General features: G+C 44.9%; 1 protein-coding gene and 1 long non-coding RNA gene across 4 annotated transcripts; one reads left to right on the top strand and one right to left on the bottom strand.

Moving 5' to 3' along the window:
- Window positions 1-16559: 16559 nt before the first annotated feature.
- LOC138742243 (maestro heat-like repeat-containing protein family member 1) lies at window positions 16560-22972 on the bottom strand. 2 transcript variants are annotated; one of them, XM_069896359.1, is made up of 2 exons: window positions 22816-22972; window positions 16560-21723 (listed from the first exon to the last, which is right to left on the bottom strand). In XM_069896359.1, exon 2 carries the CDS (start codon window positions 21585-21587, stop codon window positions 16695-16697), a length of 4893 nt encoding a protein of 1630 aa, XP_069752460.1. In that variant the 5' UTR covers window positions 21588-21723; window positions 22816-22972; the 3' UTR covers window positions 16560-16694. The 2 variants fall into 2 exon arrangements, with proteins under 2 accessions (XP_069752460.1, XP_069752461.1); XM_069896360.1 differs by lacking the exon at window positions 22816-22972 and adding an exon at window positions 22051-22182.
- A 110-nt stretch (window positions 22973-23082) lies between these two features.
- LOC138742974 (uncharacterized) lies at window positions 23083-24800 on the top strand. Of its 2 annotated transcripts, XR_011344550.1 has the most exons (3): window positions 23088-23294; window positions 24262-24389; window positions 24506-24800. It is a non-coding gene; the product is annotated as an uncharacterized lncRNA (long non-coding RNA). The 2 variants fall into 2 exon arrangements; XR_011344549.1 differs by having other exon boundaries at window positions 23083-23294; window positions 24262-24800.
- The last annotated feature ends 603 nt before the right edge of the window (window positions 24801-25403 follow it).

Raw genomic sequence — 25403 nt, forward strand, 5'->3', positions numbered from 1 at the left:
CACAAATCCGTGTTGAGTGCTCCTGATCAGACCCTGTCTATCCAGATATTTATAAGTACTATCTCTAAGAACTTTCTCCATTAATTTACCTACCACAGACGTCAAACTTACAGGCCGATAATTGCCAGGCTTCCTCCTTGAACCCTTTTTAAATAACGGAACCCCATGTGCAATACGCCAATCCTCCGGCACTATCCCCATCTCTAATGACATTTGGAAAATTACCGTCAGAGCCTCTGCTATTTCCTCCTTTACTTCTCTCAATGTCCTGGGGAAGATCCTGTCTGGTCCCGGAGACTTATCCACCTTTATATTCCTCAAAAGCCCTAACACTACATCTTTCGTAATTACTATATTCTCCATATTTACCCAATTTGCTTTTTTTATCTCACATATCCCAATATCCTTCTCCTTGGTGAATACCGAAGAAAAGAAACTGTTCAATATCTCCCCCATTTCTCTAGGCTCCACACACAGTTTTCCGCTCTGATTCTCTAAGGGACCAATTTTGTCTCTCGCTTTCCTTTTACCATTAACATATTTGTAGAACACTTTTGGATTAATTTTCACCCTGCTTGCCATAGTTTCCTCGTACCTTCTTTTAGCTTTCCTAATTCCTCTCTTAAGATTCCCTGTAATTCTGTAGAATAAATCCTGTAGAATAAATTCTACGGGCCCTTTAGCCTACAATGTAGTGTTGATCTATCCAATCCCACTCCACCCATAACCCATATTTTTCTGGCATCTCTGTGCCTGTCTCAGAGTCTTTTAAGTTTCATGACTGCACCATCTTCATCCCCGCATCCCACCACTCCCTGTGTAAAACCTTATCTCCCCTAAACCTTTCTCCACTCTCCTTAAACAGATGTTCTGAGATATAGGATAGATAGGTATTTGGACACCCATGGGCTGATTAAGTACAGTCAGCATGGCTTTGTGAGTGGTAGGTCGTGTTTAGTTAATCTTGTAGTTTTTCAAGAAAGTTACAAAGAAGGTAGATGAAGGAAAAGCTGTGGATGTTGTCTACATGGACTTTAGTAAAACCTTTAACAAAGTCCCACATGGGAGGTTAGTTCAAAAGGTTAAGGCACTAGATATCCAAGGAGAGGTTGTAAACTGGATTTGAAATTGAGTGTGTAGGAGATAACAGAGTGATAGTGGATGGTTGCTTCTCAGACTAGAGGCCTGTGACTAGTGGTGTGCCTCAGGGATCTGTTATTTGTGGTCTATATCAATTAAAGTGTGGGAAATTGGATCAGCAAGTTTGATGATGACTCAAAGATAGGAGGTGTTGTGGACAGCGAGGAAGATTTTCTTAGCTTGCAGAGGGATCTGGACCAATTGGGAAAATGGGCCAAAAAAATGACAGATGGCGTTTAATGCAAACAAGTGTGAGGTGATGTATTTTGGAAGAGCAAATCAAGGTAGGACAAGCATAGTAAATGGTCGGGCACTGAGGAATGTGGAGGAGCAAAGAGATCTGGGAATACAGAAACATTGTTCCCTGAAAGTGGTGTCACAGGTAGACAGGGTTGTAAAGAAAGCTTTTGGAATCTTAGCCATTATAAATCAAAGTATTGAGTACAGGAGTTGGAATGTTATATTGAAGTTGTTTAAGACATTAGTGAGGTCAAATTTGGAATAATGTGTGCAGTTCTGGTTGCAAAACTACAGGAAGGATACAAATAAGATTGAAAGAGTGCAAAGAAGATTTTCTAGGATGTTGCTGGGTCTTCAGGAGTTGAGTTACAGGGAAAGATTAAACAGGTTAGGATTATATTCCTTGGAAAGAAGAAGAATGAAGGGAGATTTGATAAAGGTTTACAAGATTATGAGAGGTATAGACAAAGTGGAAGCGAGGATGCCACTTAAATTGGAGGAGATAAATATGAGAGGTCATAGTTTTAAGCTGAAAGGGGAAAGGTTTAGGGGGAACATTAGGGGAAAGTTGTTCACTCAGACAGTGGTGGGAGAGTGGAATGAGCTGCTACTTGGTGTGGTGAATGTGGGCTCAATCTTGAGTTTTAAGAATAAATTGGATTGATACATGGATGGGAGAAGTCTGGAGGGTTATGGAAAGGGAGCAGGCCAATGGGACTAGTGAAATAATGGTCAGCACACACTAGAAGGGATGATTGGCCTGTTTTCTGTGCTGTAGTGTTCTATAGTTTGATTTGCTATTGCCATCCCAGGAGAAAGGTGCTGGCTGTCCACCCTATCTAGGCCTCAAATCATGCAACAATTCTCAAGACGAAGATTATTTTAATTGTGGTGGAGTGTGAGTGACCCGAGTCATTCAATCTGAGATAAGAATTGCCACAGAATTATTGGAACAATTTCTGCACTACCATTGCACATGTATTTTTGAAGTTCAAATCAGAAATCACTCCCTTCAGCATCTATAGTCATTGAATCATCCTGCTCTTCCAATCTTTTCCCATTTTGAATCTTGCTTGTGAACCTCATTTCTCTTTGATTCATTATGATACTTGGCCACCTCTCTCTAAGCCAGTTTTAATGCTAGAATAATTGAGCTCAAAGGAAGAGATTGAATGGAAATGCTGCATCCCACCTTCTTCTGCCAATCCCTGGCCCATGTCCCTTCAAAGTTGACAAGGAGCATAAGATTATTTGCCACATAATTCCTCGTGACTTGAGGAGAGTTCTTCTCTCCAGCATTCATTCAAGTATGAAAAGAGCACAATGACAGTGTGGGATTGTCATGAAAAGGAAGGTCAATGAGTACCAAGTAAAAATAGCATGAGATCTCAGTTGTGGAGGTGGTATCGATAACCTGAATTGAATTGTTTATTGTCATGTGTTCCAAGTCAGTGTTTTGCATGCTTTCCTGTCAAATCAACCCGTACTTCAGTACAGCAGGTCATGGGATGACAAAGATCAGTTAGTGAAAGGGTAGCGTCATCTACATCAGTGGTTCTCAACCTTTTCCTTTCCACTCACATACCACGTTAAGTAATCCCTATGCCATAGGTGCTCTATGATTAGTAAGGGATTGCTTAATGTGGTGTGTGTGTGGGAAGAAAAAGTTTAAAAACCACTGTTTTAATCATACCTCATTGACTCGTTATGTGCACGGTTTCACAACTCCAAAGGAAATGGGCCAATGACAATTTTTCTCAAGCAAAATATTTCAGTAACAATTGGGTCTAGAGCAGGGATTCTCAACCTTCCCTTCCCACTCACATCCCTCCTTAAGCAATTCCTTACTAATCACAGAGCACCGATGGCATAGCGGAAAGAAAAAGGTTGAGAACCATTGATCTAACTGATGAGTGGTTCATTCAATAACCTGATAACAGCAGTGAAGAAACTGCCCAAGTCACCCTAAATCCCAAAGGAGAAAGATAAAATTGCTTGAAAGCGATCAGCCCATCGACCACTGCTGTTTTGCCAATGATCATTAAGCATGTGACATTACAAAAATGTTAACTCCATAAAAACATCACAATGAGCACCTCCATCCATAGCGATCCTTAAACCAGACCCCTACCCCATTTTTTTGAGTGCTAGCCTTTTCCTGGCTCTCTGCATAATGGCCTGTAATCTCTGATGACGAACCGGTTAATCTCTAAACAATGTTTACTATGACCAAGACTCATGAAATTATCATGATCTCCAATATCACAGGGCCAGACATGCAAAAAGAATGCAGACGCTGGAATCTGGAGCAATCTGAACCCAATGAGTCCCTCTAACAGATCGTTCTGTGCTCCTGGACTGGAACCTCACTACAGCAGCGAGACCTCAGTCGCAGCAGTTCTGTCATCAATTATCCTTGCGTGATTCTGCAAAAAAACCTCAAATCCCTGGTAAAGAGCAGAATATGGAAGTGTATATAATATAACAAGCAGAAAGCTTCCAATATCACAGTTTGAATTTACCACCCTCTTTTTCTTGTAAGTCCTTGTACATCTTTTACTGAGGGCTAAATGGGAGTCCATTATTCCACTGACATTGAAGAATGCTTCAAGTTAACCTTAACTTCACATTAGAACAATTCAACACTTCAAATACCTGCACACAGAAGAGAGAAAATCAACACGACTGGAAATCACATAAAGAAGAGATTTTTTTCTTCTTCTGGATCCAAGTCAGCATAACATCGAGGGCCGAAGGGCCTGTGCTGAGCTGTAGTGTTCTATCCAACTTGAAGCAAAGGGTATAAATACTAAGATAAATTGTCAATATAATTTGTACAATGGAAATCAAGGATTTTTGCAGCTACAACATTATGAAAGCTTTTTTCTGTACATCAAACATTAAAATCAAGAAATTAATCTTTTAAAAGTCAACACAGCATGGCGCATGAAGGATGTTGTAGAAATAGCATTGGGAGAATTTGCCCTATCATTTGAAAGGAACATTGATAAACACTGACATTACACTGCCATTGTACATCACAATGCCAGCTTCCTTTTTCACAGTGGTTATAAGTGACTAACTGTTGTGTTCAATGAGTGGGGCTAAAAGGGAAACCAACTGCATCAGTGACAGAGGAAATATTCACCCCTTATAAACATCTCAGAGCCCCAAAGAGCATCCATTCCAGCCCCATACGTCTCCCGTTCTCTGTAACCGTCTCCAGTATCCAAAATTCCTGCTGGATTATTGTGGTTATTTCCAGCCTTTCAGACACCAGCTCTCTATTTCATTGGTGAACAGGGCTGCGATTCTTCTTTCTGCCTCTTGGGAGCACTGTAACAAGGGTTAGCAGAGCAGTTAGTGCAACACTATTACAGGGCCAGCAACCTGGGTTTGAATCTGCCACTGTGTCTGGGCAGGTTGACGGGACCTGCAGGGGTGCAGGGAGAGAGGGTCATCCATGACATCATTATGAGAGAGGGCAACTAACTTGCATGGCCCCTAACCACACCCTAGGTGCCTTTGACTGCCACCAATCTGATCACGATTGACAGCAATGTGCTAATCTTTGGGGGAGAACTCATGGGATTCCTTATCCTCCAAAGAGCTGGAAGCTGGAAGTTCTTCACCCACTCACGGCCCTAGCTGTGGAGGTCCCTCGTGTCTGGTAATTCAACAAGTACAGATCCTCTGCAGATCCATCTGTCTATCCATTGGGACTATGGTCCAACAAAGTGATGTCCTTGAACCGAGCAGTGCCATGTAACCACTTGCTGCATCGGTTCACTGACATCCTGGCCGCCTGTCACTTCTGCTGAGAGCAGATAGTGTGCCACTTCTTTGTGGAGCGGGTGAGGTTGCAGCCCCTCTTCACCCACCTGAAGGGGCTGCTCCTCAAATTCTGGTTGCACTTCAGCCCCCCGCACTCCTGATCGACAGTGCAGGGAGGATGGGAGGTCAGGCGTTTGAAACTGGCGTTGCTGTTGAGCCTGGCAAAACTGGCTACTCGTGGGTTGAGGAGGTGGGCGGCCGAGGGTTTTGGGGTAAGATGACTGCCTGCCCTGCTTTTGGGGTTACTTTCGGCTTTGTGTGATATTGGCATGGGAGCACGCGGTGTCTGAGCGGACAGTGACCGAATTCCAGGAACCACGGGCTGCCCAGGGGATCGCATGTGTGGCTGATGGTGAAAATCATGTTTTAATAAGTACTGTGCAATAGACCTGCACATCTTGCCACCCTTTGCCTTCCCTGTTATCCGTCTACTGAGGGAGGGGCAGGGGTGTCCATTCTATCCCAATCAAGTAAGGTCAGGAAAAATGTAACAGCCTGGGAGCCAGCTGTCGGGCTGCGACAAATCCCTGATTTGTTCCCTGGGTGTCTTAAATGTTGTGCATAACTGTAGTCTGCTGAGTGTGGGGATGGGAGGGGAAACATAGCTCGGACTCGATGGCGAATTTTGTATATAATTGATAACTGCAACTTTTGATTGATTACTGGAAACTGAGTTTTTTTGAAAATCTCAAAATAAATATTCAAAAAAATATTGTGCAATAGAGAGGCGGTGGGGATAACAGCTTCTAGTTGTAGCTCTATGTGTTTTATGTCTTGTTATGTTGTAGTTTCCAATAAGGTTAAAAAAAAACTAACAGAGTGATACACCTATCACCACTCCATGCCCAATCATTGCTCCCATTCAACCTTGTGAAGCTCATCCCCCAGATGCTCTTCTGTGTCACTGATCCAATGTAATCACCGTTGAACATAGGATGACAACAGCTGAGTTGAGGGCTGAGTGTCATCTTTCCTATTCTATAGCACCCTGGTCAGCTCCTTTAGCTTGTCAGCAAGCTGGTAAAAGATGCCGCACAACCACAGGTCTCCCATTCTATACCAACACCATGTAGCAGGGTGTGTTTGTCTCTGATGACAAATCACCAGCATCCAGCTGCAGCAACAGCGATCCAGCAGGGTGGACAATCAACTGGATGGCTTGCACTGAGCAACAGGCCAGCAGAAGCAGTAGCTCCTGATGGAGACTTGTAGTGCAACAACTTGACACAGCAGTCATTGGCCTCACGTTGACAACAATGAGTCGGCTTATAGACAGGAGGTTGGGAGGCTTGTCAAATGGCGCAAGAACAACAACCTGAGTCTCAATGCGGACAAGACAAAGGAAATGATGGTATACTTCAGGAAAATGAAAGTCAACCACTCTCCATTACACATCAATGGTCCATCGTGGAGAGAGTGGAGAGCATTCCTTGATATACATATAAAGGGCAACCTTTCCTGGTTTCATAACAACTCCTCATCATTCAGGAAGATGCAGCAGCGTCAACACTTTCTATGGAGGTCGAGGAGGGCAAGGCTACTGGCCACCATTTTGACACCATTTTACAGGAATATAATTGTGAGGGTCCTGTCTGGCTGCATCATTTTGTGGTTCAGTGGATGGAAAGCACAAACCAGAAGTCAATACAGAGGATTATTAAAACAGCCAAGAAGACCACTTCCTTTTCCTCTCTTATTAGCATTTACTGGGAGTGTAGCATAAATAGTACTCTAAGAATTATCAAGGACCCTTTCCATCCACATAGTATCTTTCATCCACAACAATCGGGAAGTAGGTACAGGAGCAACAAAATCAGGACTGCCAGGCTGGGAAATAACTTTTCTGTGAGATTGCTGAACGGTATACTGTAACCGAGTAAATCATCCCAAAATATTTGCTTATATGTATTTTAAATTGTATCTTTGTCTATATGCGATTATTTTGTACTGTGTATTATGTGTGTATGTGTGTGCACTGTGGTGTGTGTTTCGTTGGGTTCTATATGAAGAGTCGAATGATAATAAACTTGATCTGAGTAACAATTCAACAGAAGACCTCCTAATTGAAGAGGTGCCACAAAATGTTGAACCTTTTCGTTAAGAGTTCTTCATCAGTGATAGTCATCAATGAATAACTAAGACAAAAATTTCCCTTAAAGCCATCAATCTTTAAAGTGTTCAAGTCAAGTTTATTGTTATCCGATTGTACAAGTACAGCCCGACGAAACAGTGTTCTCCAGTCCTCGGTGCAAAGCACACACACAACCAGACAAACAATACATATGCAGGCCAAGTATTTTATCTATATAAATAAATAAATACATGCCGTTTTGTACAAATGAGAGTCTCTGATGGTTGGTGCGAGCAGTTCCTTTGGTCGCTCAGCATTCTCACTGCACGTGGGAAGAAGCTGTTGGATGCTAATCATACAAAGTTCAGCCAACTGTCCAGCACAAAGATTCTGTTTGTCTACTAAGAGACATTTCACAGGTAATTGTCTTGGAAGAAGTTAGGTTGAGATGCACAGTACAAGAAAATTGTCAACACCAGTGAGTAACTTCCTTCCATAATTAGTGGGCACTAATGCACAACTGTTAAGTTTCCAGTGACAATGTAAAAATAATAAACAGGCAGCTGACAATGTTCATCATTTATATATAATGAGATGGACAGAACATAGGAAATTTAACTGGAACTTTAAACACTGTTTATCTCTCCTTCTGAGAGTGGATTAAAAATGATTGAGGAGAAACCACTTGGCTACAATTAATTCTTACGATGTAATTAAAAAAAACTATGTAGTCTAGGATTCTGGCACATAATGAACCATGACATTGCTTTTATACTAAGTACAAGAACAGTTTATTAAAAGTGAGAGGAGCCCCAATCAAATATCCCTTCCAGGGCTGAAATACAAGGAGAACCTTGCAGTAGATGTTCAGAAAGAACTGTGCTTTGCTGCCAAAAATGAGAAGTGAGAATTTCTGCAAAATATTTCCATTGACCTCCTCAAGCTCCATCCATCAGTCAGACTAGCTCATTATTCTAACTAGAAAATGCCTTTGCTTCCATATTATGGCACCATCAGTTGCAATCTGCATGCCAATTACTGGGACAGACCCCCTGATACTCAAAATGGAAATGAGCTGTCAAGGAGGCCCTCCAAGCTCAACGACTGGTCTCTCAACTCCGTCACACAGCACTGACAGGGCCCGCTGGAAAATTAATCTTGAAAATAAATGTAGCAACTTTCCCTGATTTTCGGCACAATCCCTAATCCACCAGAGGGCAGGTTCTGTAAAGTTTATGATAATTGCAAGAGGAAAAGAGTGAGATCAACGATAACAAAAGGACACGGTTTATGAATGTTAGATTAAGGGCAAGTGAAAGAAAATCGAAAATGCTGAAGCTTTGTGTTGTACTTCTCTGAATCCTTGCCTTCCTTACAGGCGGGGAGACCAGGAGAGAATGCTCTCCTCTCATTTTTGCTTCAAGAACTTTTGCTCTGTTGTGCCACATATGATTGAGTGCTGGTGTTGTAAATACACTTAACAAATTATTCCCAGACACAATTACCCTTTATGGTGTTAATTAGTCTTCTTAAAAAGGCTGTCAACATCAGCAAAATTTCATACTTAACATCTCCAAATGAAGGATTGTGTAATAAGAAATATAAAAATAAAATACTGGTTCAAACTATTATTAATACAATCTTATGGGACACAAGAGCATGGGAAATATTCAATGCCTTCACTTTCAAGTTATGTAACTGGTTTGATTTGTTTGTAAACTCACTGAGGATCCAGAGCTGAAGAAGGAAAAGGAACAGCATTTTATACACCTCAGGATATTCTAAGATATCTTCACCAGCCAGGAACCATTTAAAAAATCCTAACACAGAACACAGAAGCAAATATGCTCGTTGCCATGTCCCAAAATGTTGTCAGCCAGAATGTCTCATCAGAAGGAAAGTGGGATGCTAGTTTATTCATCAAAGACACATTACTACTGACACTGCAGCATTCCAACAGTACTGTAGCCTGATTGTCAATATTGTTAACATCTTCATTTGTAGTGCCACCAAAAGCGTGGCAAAATGTCACAATATAAAGTATTGAACCGCCCTTTCATTATTGGGAGTGTACCCATCATGTCCTCATTACTCAGCTCCACCACTAAAGGTATCACCTGGGTGCTGAGTGACCACTTTTCCTTTCTTATTTACTCCTTTAAGGATCAGCCTGAGATTAACTTCTTCTTTGGCTTTCAGCATTATTGATCCATGGTCAGTGAACAGGATATAGAGAGGGGTGGAATTACATTGGGTCTGAGATATTTTGTCTTTGGATGTCACCAAAGACTCTTGTAAACTTCTACAGGTTACTGTGGAGAGCATTCTGGCTGGTTTCATCACCGCCTGGTATGGAAGCGCCAACTCTCAGGACAAGAAAAAACGCCAGAGGGTTGTTAACTCAGCCTGTGACATCACAGGCTCCAGGCTTCACTCCATCGAGGACATCTACATGAGGTGGTGTCTTCAAAAAGTAGCCTCTATCCTCAAGGAAATCCACCACCCAGGCCATGCCCTCTTCACTCTGCTACCATCGGGAAGGAGGTACAGGAGTCTAAAGATGGGCACTCAGAAGCACAAGGACAGCTTCTTCCTCGCTGCCATCAGATTCCTGAATGATCAATGAACCAAAGACACTGCCTGACTTTGACTTTTTGTGGATTCTTTTTATTTATTTTTTTTGTAAGGCGGTTTATATGAATGTTTACACTGTGATTCCGGCACAATAAATTTTGTGACTTGTTCATGACAAGAAATTCTGATTCTGATATTGGCAAGAACTGGTGTTAAAGTGAATCAAGACCCAAGGGTAATGCATGAACTGAAACCCAAAGGTGAGCTGTGAATCAAGACCCAAGGGTAATCCTAGTGAATCAGGACCCAAGGGTGATCCAAGTGAACCAAGACCCAAGGGTGATGCCTGCAAGACTGAATTGTATTAGTTAACTTTGTAACCTTGAAATGTCCAGTGAAATCTTGTGGTAGACTTCTTCACCTCAGAAGAAGAAAAGGAGCAGTTCCTTCCATTTTCCACTCTGTCCACTCTCATTTTTATGAAGGTCTGACCAGCCTCATACCTAACCAATGGGAAGCTAAGCCATAAATCTGAAAGACTCCAGAACTCTGAAGCCTTTGTCCTACAACGAGTCAGCATTTCTGAAAGTGGAGTTGGAAAAAGTTATGTAGGAAATAGCTTAGGGGAAAAAAATGGACACTGACAGCCAAATTAATTGAATATAAGATTTATCGTGCATTTGCCCTCAAGAGTTCTATTAGGAACTGAAAAATCTATTAAAGGTGATACATTTACTACAAAAGAATATTAAACTCCCATGGAAGAGCACATAGGATCTTTACATTCTGTTTGAGGATCTCATTATATCATGTGAAATCAACCGCACAGAAAGAAAGAAAGAAAGAAATTACATAAGGCCTGGATCAGCCAGACTTTCATCAAAATGAGATCAGACAGAGAGGAAAATGGAAGGAACTGTTCCTTTTCGAGGTGAAGAAGTCTACAATAAGATCTCACTGGACATTTCAAGGTTACAAAGTTAACTAATACAATTCACCCAAGTAACTTGGTCACACTACTGAGGAGGCAAACTCAAAGGGAAGAGAACAAAAAAAGAGCTGTTCTAGCATTCTCACCTGAAACTCATTCCTGTTTTGTTATCTAAACTCCACTATTTCAATTATCTCATGACCAATAACACAATTCTCTATACATATGACCTGATTCAAAATTATTTCTGAACATAATGCTGAAATACCAACCAAAAACAAACTGTTCCATGAATACTCATTGATTAGTCCAGCATCAATGATGCTGAGGTAGAGAAAGTAGACAGCTTCAAGTCCCGAAGAGCAAACCTCTCCAGTGACTTGTCCTGCTCCATCCATGTCATTGTGGTGGCCAAGAAAGCACACTGGTGCTTTGACTCTCTCAAAAGCCTGAGGAAATTGGGCATGTCATCTCCCATCCCTCAACAGCTTTTTCAGGTGCACCATTGAAAGCTTCCTGTCAGGGTGCATCACTGCGTGGGACGGGAATTGCTCCACCCAAGACTCCAAGAAACTTCAGAGGGTTGTTGTCAAAGAAATTTACCCTTTGGATAGATAAAACACTCAGAGGTGGAGACTTTATCTACAAAGCTTTATTTCATGATATCCTGGAGGGATCAGGACTTCTAGACACTGTCACTGGTGCTCTGAACGACAATTTTGATCAGATATTTATACATCAAAATAAACAAATTTTTCCACCATTGTTCTATAAGTCAAAGATATTGGTATTGATTAGCAGGATACCTTGAAGGGCATGAGGAACGTTTTATACTTCAGTTCAAACTCATTACCTGTTATCTGTTCGCCAAGGGTAAAAGTTAACAGCTCTCGGTTCCTGCTGTCACCTTCATGGGAGGTTTGTTCATCTTAGTGATTTTCTGCCTTGATCGGTATTTCTCCACTTGGTCTCAGCTACAATTAACCCTTTCTGCAATTCCCTCCTTGTTGATCTTCGAGCTAGATCAGCAGGTGTGAATGTAGTTCAGTCCATCAAACCTTCCCTTCTGGTGATCCTATAACTCCCTCTCTCTTGGAAAAGCAGTCAAAATATTAAAGGATTCATCTCACCTCATCCACATTTCCTTTACCCCTCTCCCATCAGGACAAAGATTCTTAAGTGTGAAATCATGCGCCACCTGATTCAAGGATAGTTTATTTCCCTCCTTCAGCAAACTTCCTGAATGAACCCCAGTGATGGAATCTGGAAGCAGTAGATGAAAGTGTGAAGAGAATAACTTAGGATGAGTGGAAGATTGGGTGAGTAACCACAGGGCACTTTCTGAATGGCTGTACGGTGCAACCACGGAGGATTCACAGAGTCACACGCCACGGAAAAAGGCCATCATCCATTGTGTAGCTGATTACACCAATCCTACCTTAAAAAGTCAAAAGATGGGGTGATAGTTTAATCTCGATAAACATTGTCTGACCATTTCTAGCCATGGATGCTGCCTGCCCTGCCAAGTTGCTCCAGCAGTTCACTGTTTACTCAAGGTTTTCTCCAGCAGATGAAACTTTTGTCTTTCTCTGTGAACATTTATTATTTAGCATTCATTTTATTTTATAATTAGTATCTTTTTTCCCTCTTTGTATCACCTTAATTAGACTTGCTGTGCTACTGTGCCTTATGTAACTGGGAAGTTACAGCAAGTAAGATTTTCATTTGCATCGGGATGTGTCATACCGTAGACACAATAACATTTTGTTTATTGATATGACCTACACTCTGCAACAGGGTGTGGGTCTCAGGAGTTGCCTGTAGCTAACATGTAAAAAGCCTCAAATACAGCATTAAGTTTTAAAAAGGCTCCATGTAAAAGAAAACAGTAAGAGTAATTATTAATTTTTGTCATCAGCGGCAGCTTCAGGACCATCTATTACAACCTCAGTCACAAATGATTAATTAGAGTAGGAGTTTCACAATGTGTGCACACCTTCTTAATAATGAATCAAACAGTATCTAATTCCCTACAATTTTCAGAAACTTCAAGTCAACTTCAACAAAAGAATAACCCTCTCTAAATTAAAATTTGAACAGTAAACCGTGAACAGTACAAACCTAGCCCACAGCATGTTCAGGAGAAGGCAACTTGCTCAAGTTGCATGGGTTCCCAGAGGTAAATCCGTGACTCTGTTGCACAGAGGAGAAAGGCCATCCTCCCAAATCTCTGATGGGCAGGGGTGCAGTGCAGCCAGAGCTCACCAGAGGGCCACTCCGGCACCTCAAGGGGTCGCTCTGGGCACCTCCTTGTCGTCGTTTCTGGTGAGTTCTGGCACCTGAAATATTAGGACAAAAGCAGGGTGCAAGATATGGGGTCCTGAGAAGAGTTCCAGCCACTTGCCAAGGTCAGGTCACCCAATACTGGCAGCATATCTTGAAAGAGTGAAAAGACAAAGCAACACCCAAGGGATAGGAGCGTTTGACCCCCTGAGATTTTTCACGAATAATGAGATTTTGGATTCAGCTCCAACTTGCTACCTGATAAATTTATTCCCTTGGAGACCAACAATCTGCTGCAGTGATTCATACATCGTCAGAGTCAAACATCACAGAAAAAAGCCCAGCTTGTCCTTGCTAACCATCTGTCCTAATCCCATTTATCAGCAGGACCCTGAGCCTTCAATGACTTGCTTATTCAAGGTTTCATCCAGATACCTTTTAATCATCCTGATTCCAGCTCTGCCTCAGGAAGAGAGTCCAAAATTGCACCCGTCACCTGAATGATTCTTTTTTCCTTAGAACTTTTATTCCTCACCTTAAATCCATGCCCCCTGGCGTTAGATGTCTCAATTTAGAGGTTTCCCACTATCCATTCCATCTGTGCCCCTCATAGTTTTGCTCCCTCTATATTACATCCCTCCTCAGTCACCGGTGCTCCAAGGAAAATGAACCCAGCCTCTCTAGTCTCCCCCATAACCGAAACACACCATTCCAGGCAACATACTGAGGGACCTCATTTGCACCCTCTCCTATGCTTTCCCATCTGTCCTATGGTGTGGTGACCAGAACGGGACACAGCACTTTATCTGTGATCTTCCATGTGAATCTGCCACTGGTTCGTTTATCTCCTCTTGAGTGGCCGACACCAGCTTCAGTTTAACTAAAGTAGAGCACACCCAATGTTTAATGTTCCTTCATGGGTGAGTCAGACGAAGATTTTGTGCTCCAGATTTGAGATGAGAACTAAAAAAGCTTAAGGGCTTAGAAGTGAAAAACTTCCCGTCTGAACTCTGCAATCACACCAAGAGATTAATGACGGCAAAGTAATCCGTTGAGTAGCTATTGGCGACTAATTATCAGAGAAAACGTGGCTTATATGTCATTAACTAGTATGTTTGTAGATAACTTATTCTGCACAGTAAAAAGTGGCAACAAAACACTCATGTGGGATGCTACTTTGGTTTGGAATAATTTTTAAAGATAAATTGACGATATTTCTTCCCACACAATCTGGCAGCTTTTTACAAAGTTGTTCATCAGCTTTTAGAACAACACGTAGAACTTGCAAACTTTAGTGGGAGAGATAGGATTAGAATGGGGGGGGTCTTTTTTTTAATTTTCCTTTATAAGTAGAAGAGATTAGTCCAATTAGATAACCAACAATGAATATATCACAAAATTAGAATATGAGGTGAAGTTTTTATAAGGAAATTTCCACTTTATTCAAGCATTGTGAATCACTTCTGATTCATAGTCTGTAGTGCATTATGTAAAAGTTATGTAACCAATTTTTAGACAATATATAACGTGTCATATTTCTCTCTACCAAATCAATAAAAATATCTTAAAAAGAACTCTGCTCTTTGGCTCGAGAAAATAAATGATTAGCAGGAACGATGCGATCAAATCTGCAGTTATTTGCGGCAGTGATACTTGATAAGCTAACAAGAGTTGTGGTCAATAGATCTCACTGGCTTGGTGGCTTGACCTTGAACCACTCGAAGGACATCCTTTTCTATTTTTCTCTTTTTTTGCAAAACAGCTCCATATCACAGAGGCTCTTTGCTAGGCTTTGAACAGCATGCAAAAGAGCAAAAGGAAGCTTTTTATCCCATCTCGGCAGATGGTACAATAATAATTAATCTAAATCTCTACACGTCTCTCACCTCAGTGTTTAGTCTATGGAGGACATGTACGGAGAATTAGTTTGGGGTTGAGAAGGCTGGCACAGTGGTGCAGTCAGTAGAATCGGTTTGATCCTGACCTTGGATGCTCTCTATCCTACCTGGAATAAAACACTGATTAAATCTTCTTGTTGATACTTGGAGAAAATGAATCAGGGAAGAGAAAAAAAATAGGTAAGCTCATAATCACCATGGTGATGGGTGATGCCAGAGATTGCAATGAAGCCAGAAAGTGGCCTCGTTGAGGGTTTGAATGGGGAGAAGGGAAGGTGGTTGGTTAAGAAGCAAGGTTAAGAGCAGATTGGATGTGCATTGAAACTCCTTCTAAAAAACCTCCACCCTCTCTGAACATCAATATTTGACCCTGATGTCCAATGGCCCAAAGAAAGCAATTTAATGCAGGGCAATCCCATTTACTTCCTGAGTGTTTCACAACTCTCCAGGGTTTGTACGAGATGCTAAGAATTAGACCTCTTCCCTGTTGTTCCTTAATCATCACTGGGGTTTCAACAGAGGAAGGAAGATACTGACTCAGCCAGCTGGCGTCACTGTGGCCAGGCCAGGCAGCATCTGTGGAAAGAGAACCAGTCAACATTCTGGAACGCTGCCTCAAAACATTCTAACAGGTCTGGAACGCTGCCTCAAAACTGGGGTAAGGTAGAAATCGAAGTTAGTTTTCTGCAGGAGAGAAGGTGGAGAGGGCTGGGAAGAACAATGGGACTATTAATTAGAGATACAGCATGGTAACAGGCCTTTCTGGCCCACGAGCCCATGCTGGCCAATAACACCAGGTGACCAATTGACCTATTAACCCCATACATTTTTGAAGGGAGGAAACTGGAGTACCCAGGGGAAACCCACACAATCACAGGGGAGTGTACAATCTCCTTACAGATGGCGCCGGATTCGAAATTGAGTTCGCTGGTGCTAATTGCTACACTAACCATGCCGTGCCTCTCATGTGGTGACATCCCTGATAGGGTGAAACTAAAATGGAGACAAGTAAAAACAGGTTGTGCTTCTTTGTCTGCGCAGTGTGTGGTTAATGGCAAGGCTCAGGGACACGTCCATCAGGCCAGATTGCACAAGTAGTAAAAGAAAAATGGAGCCTCAACAATAACAAGCAGAACTGGCCCATTCTGAGTAGAATTGGCCCAGGCCTGCAATGCCTCCAGGAGATAGATGAGGTATTGCATCTTGAGCTAGCATTGTACCAGGGCTGGAGACAAAATAAAAACTGAGAGGTCAGATTGGAAAGGATGGGGAATTGTAGCCCTAAGCAGGGTCAGATCAGGGTCTTTCATGGAGACCAAACACAGGTATTCACAGCAGAATAATCCAGCCTCCAAACCAACAGTTACGCTCCCCTTGGTTAGATCAGGCACTGATTGTGTTTGTCAATCTGAATGGGAAAATTATTCTTTTTTTTTATTTATTCCAGTCATCTTCACCCAAACCATTTATTGAAAAAATGTCAACTGTTAAATAGATGCAACACTTTGCAGCACAAACAATAGTCATTTATAAAAGTAATGGGTTTTGTTAAAGATCATTAGAAAGATATTCTTTACAGAGAAATATGTACAAGTGGGTGATATTTATATAGCTTCCAACTCACACCACAAAGGCACCTCCATCTCAATTTTTTCATATGCCTTACTTTTCCTTACATCAGGAGGCTTTTCCCACCAGGCGACCTGTCCCCAGCTAACGATTGTCAGTACATATAGAGACGTTGCATTCCAACGACCGTTTTAATCCGGACACTTTGCACATGATCCGACAGCAGAGTGATAATCTCTTGGCACACCTGGTTTGCAGCTGGTGACCTGGGGTAATCTGGTGGGGCGTTGGGCATGAGGCAACTGGCCAAGGTGGCCGCATTCTCCCGCATGTCTGTCTGTGGGTTGGTGAAGTAGAGAGCGCAGCGATGGATGCAGTGGATGACCTTGCCAGGCAGATCTTCGCCAATGTACAGAGAAGCTGCAGCCAAATAGTTCTCATAATCCAGGGGCCTTTCTTCTGACCCCAGCTCCTCAAACAGAGCACACAAGCGCTCTGATGCCAGGAGTGGCCCAAGTTGTCTCAGAACTGATCTGCAAACTCTGCTCACTTCTTGACTCCTGTCCTTCAGGTGTAGCAGCAAGGAGATCAGGGTGGAACACAAATGGTCAGTAAAAATTGGGTCCTGGTGCATGTGGTCAAATTGGAGCAACTTCCCGAGGGTGGTGAACGCTGCGGCCCTCACCTTGTCCTGCCGGTGGTCAAAGAAAGGTTCAATGTTCAACATGACATCAATCAGGATATCTTGTTTTTGGTGGGGTGGCAGGGTCTTCAAGGACTTTGAGAGGGTGGACATTGCCTCGACTGACAGCAGAGTGTTCTGCTTGGAATTCATGCCCATGAGCGAGAGCATTGTGGGCAGCAGCTTGCTGGCATACCTTCCTCCCTCATCGCAAGCCCCAGAATTCCCCAGGCCCTTGATTGCCAACCACTGGACCACGGGGGAGCTGTCAATCAAGCACCGAAGCAGGGTGCTCACCAGTGTATCGGTCAGCAGCACCTCGGATGCTGCTGCCTGACCAAGGAGCTCACCGAAGAAGGCAGCCACAGTTATCCTCTGACTCTCGTGTATGTTGGTGAGGACCGGGGCCAGTTGTTCCACGATGCCCACAAGGTGGGGCACAGCTCGGTCAGCAATGGCACCCGCCAGCAGGGCCACCCCCTCGTGGTGTGTCTCTGGCCTTCTGAGCAAATCCCAGCCTTCGTCATCCTCTCCCTGCCCGAGCACGGCTTGGAGAATCTCCACCGAATAGCGGCAAGCCGTGGCGTTGGAAGGCCCCTGAGGAGAGGCACCTTTCCTCCTGGACTGCATTCTGAGGAAGTCCCATGGCAAGCGGGGTTGAACACTGGAGCTCAGGTGAACCAGGACAGTGCTGAAGAGTTGGGGGTAAAGACTCCCTATCATGGCCAAGGAGTCCTGGGTGCATATGACCTCACGAAGGGCACAGATGACAGCCAGCGATTGGTGAGGCTGAGAACTTGCCCCACTGCCGGTCAGAGAGTCCTTGCTACCTTCATACAGCAGCTTTAAGTTATCCAGTAGGTATTTCACAGAGGCCATGGCAACCGTGTCGGTTTTCATCAGAGACCTCCACACGTCGCCGATGCAGCTGTCGAACGGGATGGGGAAAGTTAAGAGGCAGGAGAGGGTCTCCGGCACGTGCTGCGACACCAGATGGGAGAGGGTGCGCTTGGCCGTCCGCGCAGCGGGACCCTCGGCCATCGACGGCAGCTGGCGGTGCAGGGCTCTGATCAGGTCCGGGACCCCGGTGAGGCTGGCACCGCGCCACGAAACCAGGACCCCGCTGACGATGGAAGCGGCGTCGGAGCCGCGGGTCTGGCTGTCCGTGAGGCCGCTGAACAAGGCGAAGAGCAGGTTCCCCAGCTGCTCCCGGGCCACGGTCTTGGAGAGCACCTTCCCGATGTCGGCGCACACCTGGAACACCGAGCCCCGGCTGACTCGGCCGAGTTCCTGCTTCAGGTGCTTCAGGTGCTCCACCTCCGCGTCTTTCTGGATGGCGGGCGCCCCTTGGAACCGCAGCTGGAGATCGAGCAGGAGGTCCAGGCACTCGACCGCCGTCTCCCTGACCATGCAAGAGGTGTCGGTGCACCGAAGCGCCACTCGCCCGACCACCGTCCCCAGGTCGCAAAACGGGACTTCGTCGTGGAAGTCACAAGTTTCCAGGTAAAACACGAGGAGCTGCAGCACGATCTCGGCCGCCTTTTCACGCGTGTGCTCCCTGGCCGACTGGATCCACGCGTCCATGTGCATCAGTGTGGACCGTAGCCCGGCGGCCGACAGATCCGACACGAGGACCTGCTTCAGAAAAGCCAGCAGCGTGGCGAGGGTGTCGGCGAAGAGCAGCCGCCTCTCGTCCGTGCCGAGGGCTGGGGGTTCGCCGGCCGAGGTCGCCCCCAGACCGAGGACGCCGTGCAGGCAGGTCTGAATCAAGTGGCCGCTCTCCCGCAGCGGGGGCGGCAGTTTCAGGAGGGCCGTGCAAGCGCCGATGGCAGCCTTGCGGACAGGGGTCGCCAGCACTTCTGGCGGCTCGGCCTTGATGAGCTCTTGCATAGAACGCAGCAGCTCGGCCTTCCTGCCAGAGCTGTAGCTGGGCTTTGCAATGGACCGGATGGCCTCGGCCGACTGTGTCACGGCTTTGATCAGAGTTAACTTCAGGGTCAAGTCCCTCACCTCCACCTTCATCCCCAGGATCTTGATGTTATAATGGTTGAGCACGCTGTCCAGAATCTCGCCGTCTATTCTGTCCGGAGTGAGATCCTTTGGGGTAAATGACATGATTTGCCCGTAGCAGGAGATGAGTGTGCTTTTGACCTTGATGGCCTCAATGTTCTCCTGGTCCTTTATGATCTGGAAGTAACTTGCGGTCTTCTTGAAGATGTTCAGCTTTGCATATTCCTTCAGCGCCGTCAGCACGGGGTCCAGGTGGGTCACGGCGCAGTATCCGACCCCCAAGGCCACACCTTCCACCTCCGGGCGGTCGCCGTGTCGCACAGTCTGCAGCATACCTTGCAACTGGCTCCTGACGAGTTCTCCGTCCCGGCTGAGCTGCAGCGCCGCGCCCAGACACTTGTACGTGAACCCCTTCTCCTGCGAGAAGTTGCCGCGCCGGCGCAGGTGACCGGCCAGTTCCGCGGCGAGGCGGCCGGTCCACTCCTCGTCCGCGATCGATCCCAGGGTCTCCAGCAAAACCTTCACCAGCTTCTCTTCCCACTGGCTCTGCGGCGGTAACTCGGACGGACTCTCCTGCAGATGGTGGAGCAGGGTCGGGAATTCCCTTCGCCAGATTTCAGCCGCCGCCGGGTGGATATCGGCGGCCAGGACTTGCAGGAGAGTCAGCGCGGGGGCGCATCTGTTTTTCCCCTGATGCAGGGAGGAGGATGTGGTCAGGAGCCGGGTCAACAAGGCTTGCGGCCCGGGGATGTTGGAATGTTCCTTGTAATCAAGGAGACATGCTGTGGGCCCGGCTTTGACCTTCTTCATTGCAAGGGACACCAGGGAGTCGCATATGATCGCCGAGGCGTTTGTGCACCGAACCGGGATAATGAGCTCCAGGAGCAGAGACCAGAGGATGTTGTCAAGGGGTAAGGCTGTCAGCATCTTCATCAGGTGCTCACATTGCCTCCTCAGATCCTGGTCTGTCACCACATCTGCTGGCTGGGCAATGGGGTCCACCGGCTTCTCCTCGTTCTCACTCCCAGGTAGAGCACACTGCCTGATGATGAACTCCACCATGTCCTTCCCGCCATCCAAGTGCAGGTACCCGTGAGTGGCCATTGTGTGGATCGCCTGGCCCAGTTGCGCCTTCACCCTGTTGCTGGGGGCCAGAGCCAACAGCTTGGTGGCCGCCAGGATCTGGCTCTTCTGGCTGGCCATGTAGAGAGGGGCCATGTTGATAAGGTGATCCAGGATGGTCAAGGTTCCCAGCTGCACTTGGCTGTTGTTGATTTCCAGTTTCAGCAGGAGAAATTCTATGATCTGAGAGGTGAATGCTGGCGTTAGAAGTTTGAAGCAGCAAAGGATTTCTTGTTGCTGCCTTTGCATATATGTGTGGTTGGGCTGCCACAGAGCAATGCAGATCTGTCTGTGTAGACTGCCAAGTAAGCTATCGATCTGCAAAGCCAGCTCCTCGCTGTTCCTCTCCACGGCCGTGTGTAGAACACCGTACAGACCCTGGGTGATGCAGAAGTCACTGGAGGTTCCCTGGTACATGGCCAGGACTTGGGGAATGATCCTTGGCAGTTCGTTCTCCAGCTTGTCAAAGGGAACAAGGTGCGTGATCTGCCCCAACGTCTCGATCACGGCAGTGCTGATGTTGCATTCATTCAGAGGCAGCCAGGCGTTGAAGAGGACATCATAGGCAGTGGAAAACTCCAGGAAGAATGCATTCTTCTTTACCGTTGGATCTGGGGCTTCTTCTTTATCATACAGGTATGCGAGGATGCTTTCGCTGAAAATTCCCAAGGCAAAGCAGAAGACCCACTTGGTTTTCACTTCCTTAACTCCAGGAAGCAGAGAGACCAGGGTTCGGAGAATAGGTTTCAGTAAGGGGACCATGAAGTGGACATGTTCTTTGCATAGGTTGGCCAATGCCAGCACCACAAAGAAAGAGGGCTCTATCCTTGGCTGGAACAATGACAGAAGCTCGTCCATTGCCTCCTTGGTGTAACACTGGCCCACATTCAGGAGGAGTGTGCTTGCCACCTCCTGGTGCTCCTCAGTCACATCCTTGCACTTGGCCATTTCCATCGCAGCCAACGTGATGAGTTTTTTCGCCATTGCCCGGCCTACCTCATCCATATTGGCCTTCACCACCTGTGCCATTGCCTTCAACAATGAGGTACAACGTGCTAGTGGCAGGTGACGATGGTGGGTGATGTACTTACGAAGGAACAAGAGGACACCCTCTGTGTCCACCTGCCCGAGCTGTTGCAGTGAGTTAAACACTGTCTGGCTAACCAAGCCCTGCTCATCCAATTGCACCTCCAGAAGCAAATGCAGCAATGCTTCTATTTTTCCACTCGCCATTATCACTCTGGAAAACCAGCTTTCGGAAGCTACTTTGCTGCTCTTTTCAGTGCAATCTCTTTTTGACTTGGGTTCCTGGGCTAGAGTTGTTCAGAATCTTCTATTATATTCTTTTTATCTTTCATGAACAATTGCACTTTGGAATAAAGGAACTGAATTACAACTTGTTATCTCCAATATCCTACAGTATTATTACTCAATATCACACCTATTACATTTAATTGTAATTTATTTACTTTTATGCTTTGAATACAGTTAAGAATGTTTTCTTATAACAGTGCATTTTAGCGCGCGCACACACACACACACACACACACACACACACACACACACACACACACACACACACACACACACACACACACACACACACACACACACACACACACACACACACACACACACACACACACACACACTCCATTCTCCTGTACATTTTATGCCTTGTTCCAAGCAGCCTTACCTCTTTTATCTCTGCACATCCACTTTTAGAGCTTATCATTGAATAGGGTAGGTGTTTTGCTCTTTTCTCATTTATTTTCTCATTAACTTATTTCCCTCACAAACTTACTATTTCTTCTATGTAGGACTTCTGGGCATCCAATTAGTTTCTGTACATAACTTCAATATTGAAAATAATTTACATGACAAACATTGTTGCCAAAAGTTGTTAGTTCAACCATGGTATCCACAGAATTCTGTGTTTTACCTCTGACTACAACTCTGTGAAAGCTCTTCGAGGGATGCCTGCCCTGAAGAAGTTCGCTGTTGCTCTCTGAAGGGAGTTCTGTGGGATTCTCTTTCACTGCAGCCCCTATTACTCTCAAGCTCTGCTTTCTCCTCCTTCCCTTCTCCACCTGTCATCTCCTGCCCTGCCATCCCTCCCCCTTTCTCCCTCCCACTCTTTCATTCTGATGCTCACAGGCATTTTCTAATATTCTGATGAAGGGCTCAAGCCCTTTCTGTATCCCTGCCTTTGCTACATAAAGGACACTGACCTGCTGAGTCTCTCCAGCATTGTGTGTTTTTGCTTCAACTGTTTTACCCCCAACTTTCTTGTTGCTGTGGGAATCTTTGCAAATTCAAATATAACATGTCATGATGTCAGATAATATCATACACAGATGACTTGTACTGTCAGAACACTCAGCTTCCCCTTGTTGTAACTGAGATTTCCGCCTAATTCAAACTTCAACACAAAGATCCCCTCTTTCTCTTTTACACTTACCTCAGCACTGCAGAGGGCTATACCAATTATGCTCAGATCAATTCAAATTACTTTCTATGCCTTGTTAGAAGTTTGTTCACAGCCAAACTTGAGATTAACTGCAGCGCATCCAGTGGCAAACAAGCTTCTCGAAAGACCCTTTGTGGCATCATTTCTTGTCTTTATGCAGTCACAAGTTGAATTGTGATGCCCAGTGGCATGAGCTGCTGGCTCACCGTCGAGCACTGACCTCATCCAATGAGAATGATCTTAGTTGGCCAATGGACCAATCACCTGCAAGACCATTATATATCAATCACAGATAACCAGGGCAGAGATTTTACAAGTCTTGCCTCACACCCCCTCAAGGTGCCTCAACATCCCTCCCACCTTGATCCCTACCTACACCAGGAATGTGGATCTGTAAAATTACCTAGAATCAGGTCTGAACCATGGGAACTGGAAGATAAACTGGTCAGACTTCACCTCCACACAATAATGTAGGGGACAGGTGTCCATTCAACCCATCTATATCTGTGCTAGCTCTCTGGTTGATCCCAGCACCCTGAATTTTCAATATAACCCACAGATCTTTTTTTACATGCATCTAATTTATGTTTTAACATATTTTTTTTGCTGCCAAACTACTTCTTCTAGATGATCTTTTTATATCTCCTTTATTCATTGCAGAAAATCTTGCTGTTCATCATTTAGTGCCTATAACGTATGATGCTAAAATGGAAAGGAGCTTCAGTGAGCAATAAGCAAAGATATCTCTAATCACGTTCCATATCGAACTAGAGGGCTTAGATTTAAGGAGAGAGGGGAGAGATTTCAGAGGGACCTAAAGGGAAACTGGTTCAAAGAGCTGCCAAAGGAAACGAAGCAGTTATGATTTTGACATTCAAAAGGTATTTGGACAAATTTAAGGATAGAAGGATAATGGATCAGATGCATGGAAATGGGACTAGCCCAGTATACTAATTGGTCAGTATGGACAAGTTGGGCTGAAGGGTCTGTTCAGTGCTGCATGACTGTGGCACAATATGTAGATGTAGCTCATAGCAGTTAATTTTTCTTGAAAGCTTGAGACGAAAACTCACCCACTCTTGTATGTTAGATACTCTCCACACCCTTTAAGTCGCCAAATTGTTTTCCTGCCTCAGTCTCTGAGTGCTGCCCTAATTTCGTCTCACGTTGCAAAGATGTACAAGGTTAATAGGCTCACATGCGTGTATTCGGACATTGCGGACTCCAGGACTGGGTGGGCCTGTACCATTCTGTGTCTCGAAATCAAACATGCTACAAAGTCATAGAAGTGATGTTAGGAAATCTGGTGCACAACACATTAAACTGCCTTCTCTATCTCCATCATCATTTGTCATAGGTGATTCTCAAAGAGCTCTGGAATGTGAGACACAGATGTCCACACCTCATCCGAGAAATTCCTTCTATTTTCTTTTTTAGTGGCTAAACTCCGTTATAAAGAGAAAGACACAAAGAGAAAGAACTTCATTGAAAGTGAAGGTAAACAAGACAATCTGCAGATGCTGGGGTTGAGTGCAGCACAAGGTCATGCTGGAGAAACTTAGCAGGTCAGAAGTAAAAGGCAGACAATATTTCAAGCCTGAGGCCTTTGTGGGAATGCAAGGCTTAGTCTTTAGTTAATTGTAATTGTCGATTGGTTTTTATTTCCTATGGGTGATGCAAGACCTGCGGAGTTTCTCCTGCACTTTCGTGCCCTGAGCTTCACTGCAAGTCCTGTGGAACGGCTTTGTGGGTTCCACCGGGTAATGTCACGATGACACCGACCTTGTCGAATGGGGAAGATCATGTGACCTCTTCAAGCAAGAGCCTAGTGAAAAGTCACTTCAACTGCCAATCAAGGTCGTGTCCACCCAGAAGCAATCGCACACCTTGTGAATGGCTCCCATGGACTCCTTTGGGCATACCTGAGCCGGCCCCTCCAGCCATCTGCTGAATAAAGCCCACCCTTTGTGATTGAACTGTGTTCAGACTCATCATTTCTTGGACCCTCAGAACTTATTCTCCTCATCTCACCTTGGTAGTTTCAGCGTGAAATCCTTTATCATTTTGGTGCCCTTTGGAGAGGGTAATGTAGTCACCAATAGATGCAGCATGGAAACAAACCCTACCTCATCTCAAACAGCACCCACCTCATCCACAATTACAATTAACTAAAGACCATGCTAGTTATACACAATGTCATACTGAGGTCATAAGAGATGGCCGTTCTCAATAAGAACAAAAAGTGCAATTGGAGTGTTGGCTTATAGAATAGCAGGGGAAATGGGGTTAAACACACCTGGATGTAAATAAGATTCATTGGTCTACGATGGGCAAGATTAAAAATCTTGCTGAACCATGCACATGAGCTTCTTTTGATATTAGATGGGGAAGTTTATAAGTGGCAGAAAGAGCAAAAATCTTACCAAAAGCTGACGAAACAAACTTCTTGATCTGAGATCTATAACTGCTCTACAGTTAAGCACATTTCTACGGTGCATGGTCCTAGGTAAAAACACCTACTTTCAGTACAATCTGACCTCTGGCCCAGACCAGGGGTCATCTATCGGACCCAATGCACA

This window comes from Narcine bancroftii, chromosome 9 (assembly GCF_036971445.1).
Source record: "Narcine bancroftii isolate sNarBan1 chromosome 9, sNarBan1.hap1, whole genome shotgun sequence".
In the NCBI taxonomy this organism is placed as follows: Eukaryota; Metazoa; Chordata; class Chondrichthyes; order Torpediniformes; family Narcinidae; genus Narcine; species Narcine bancroftii.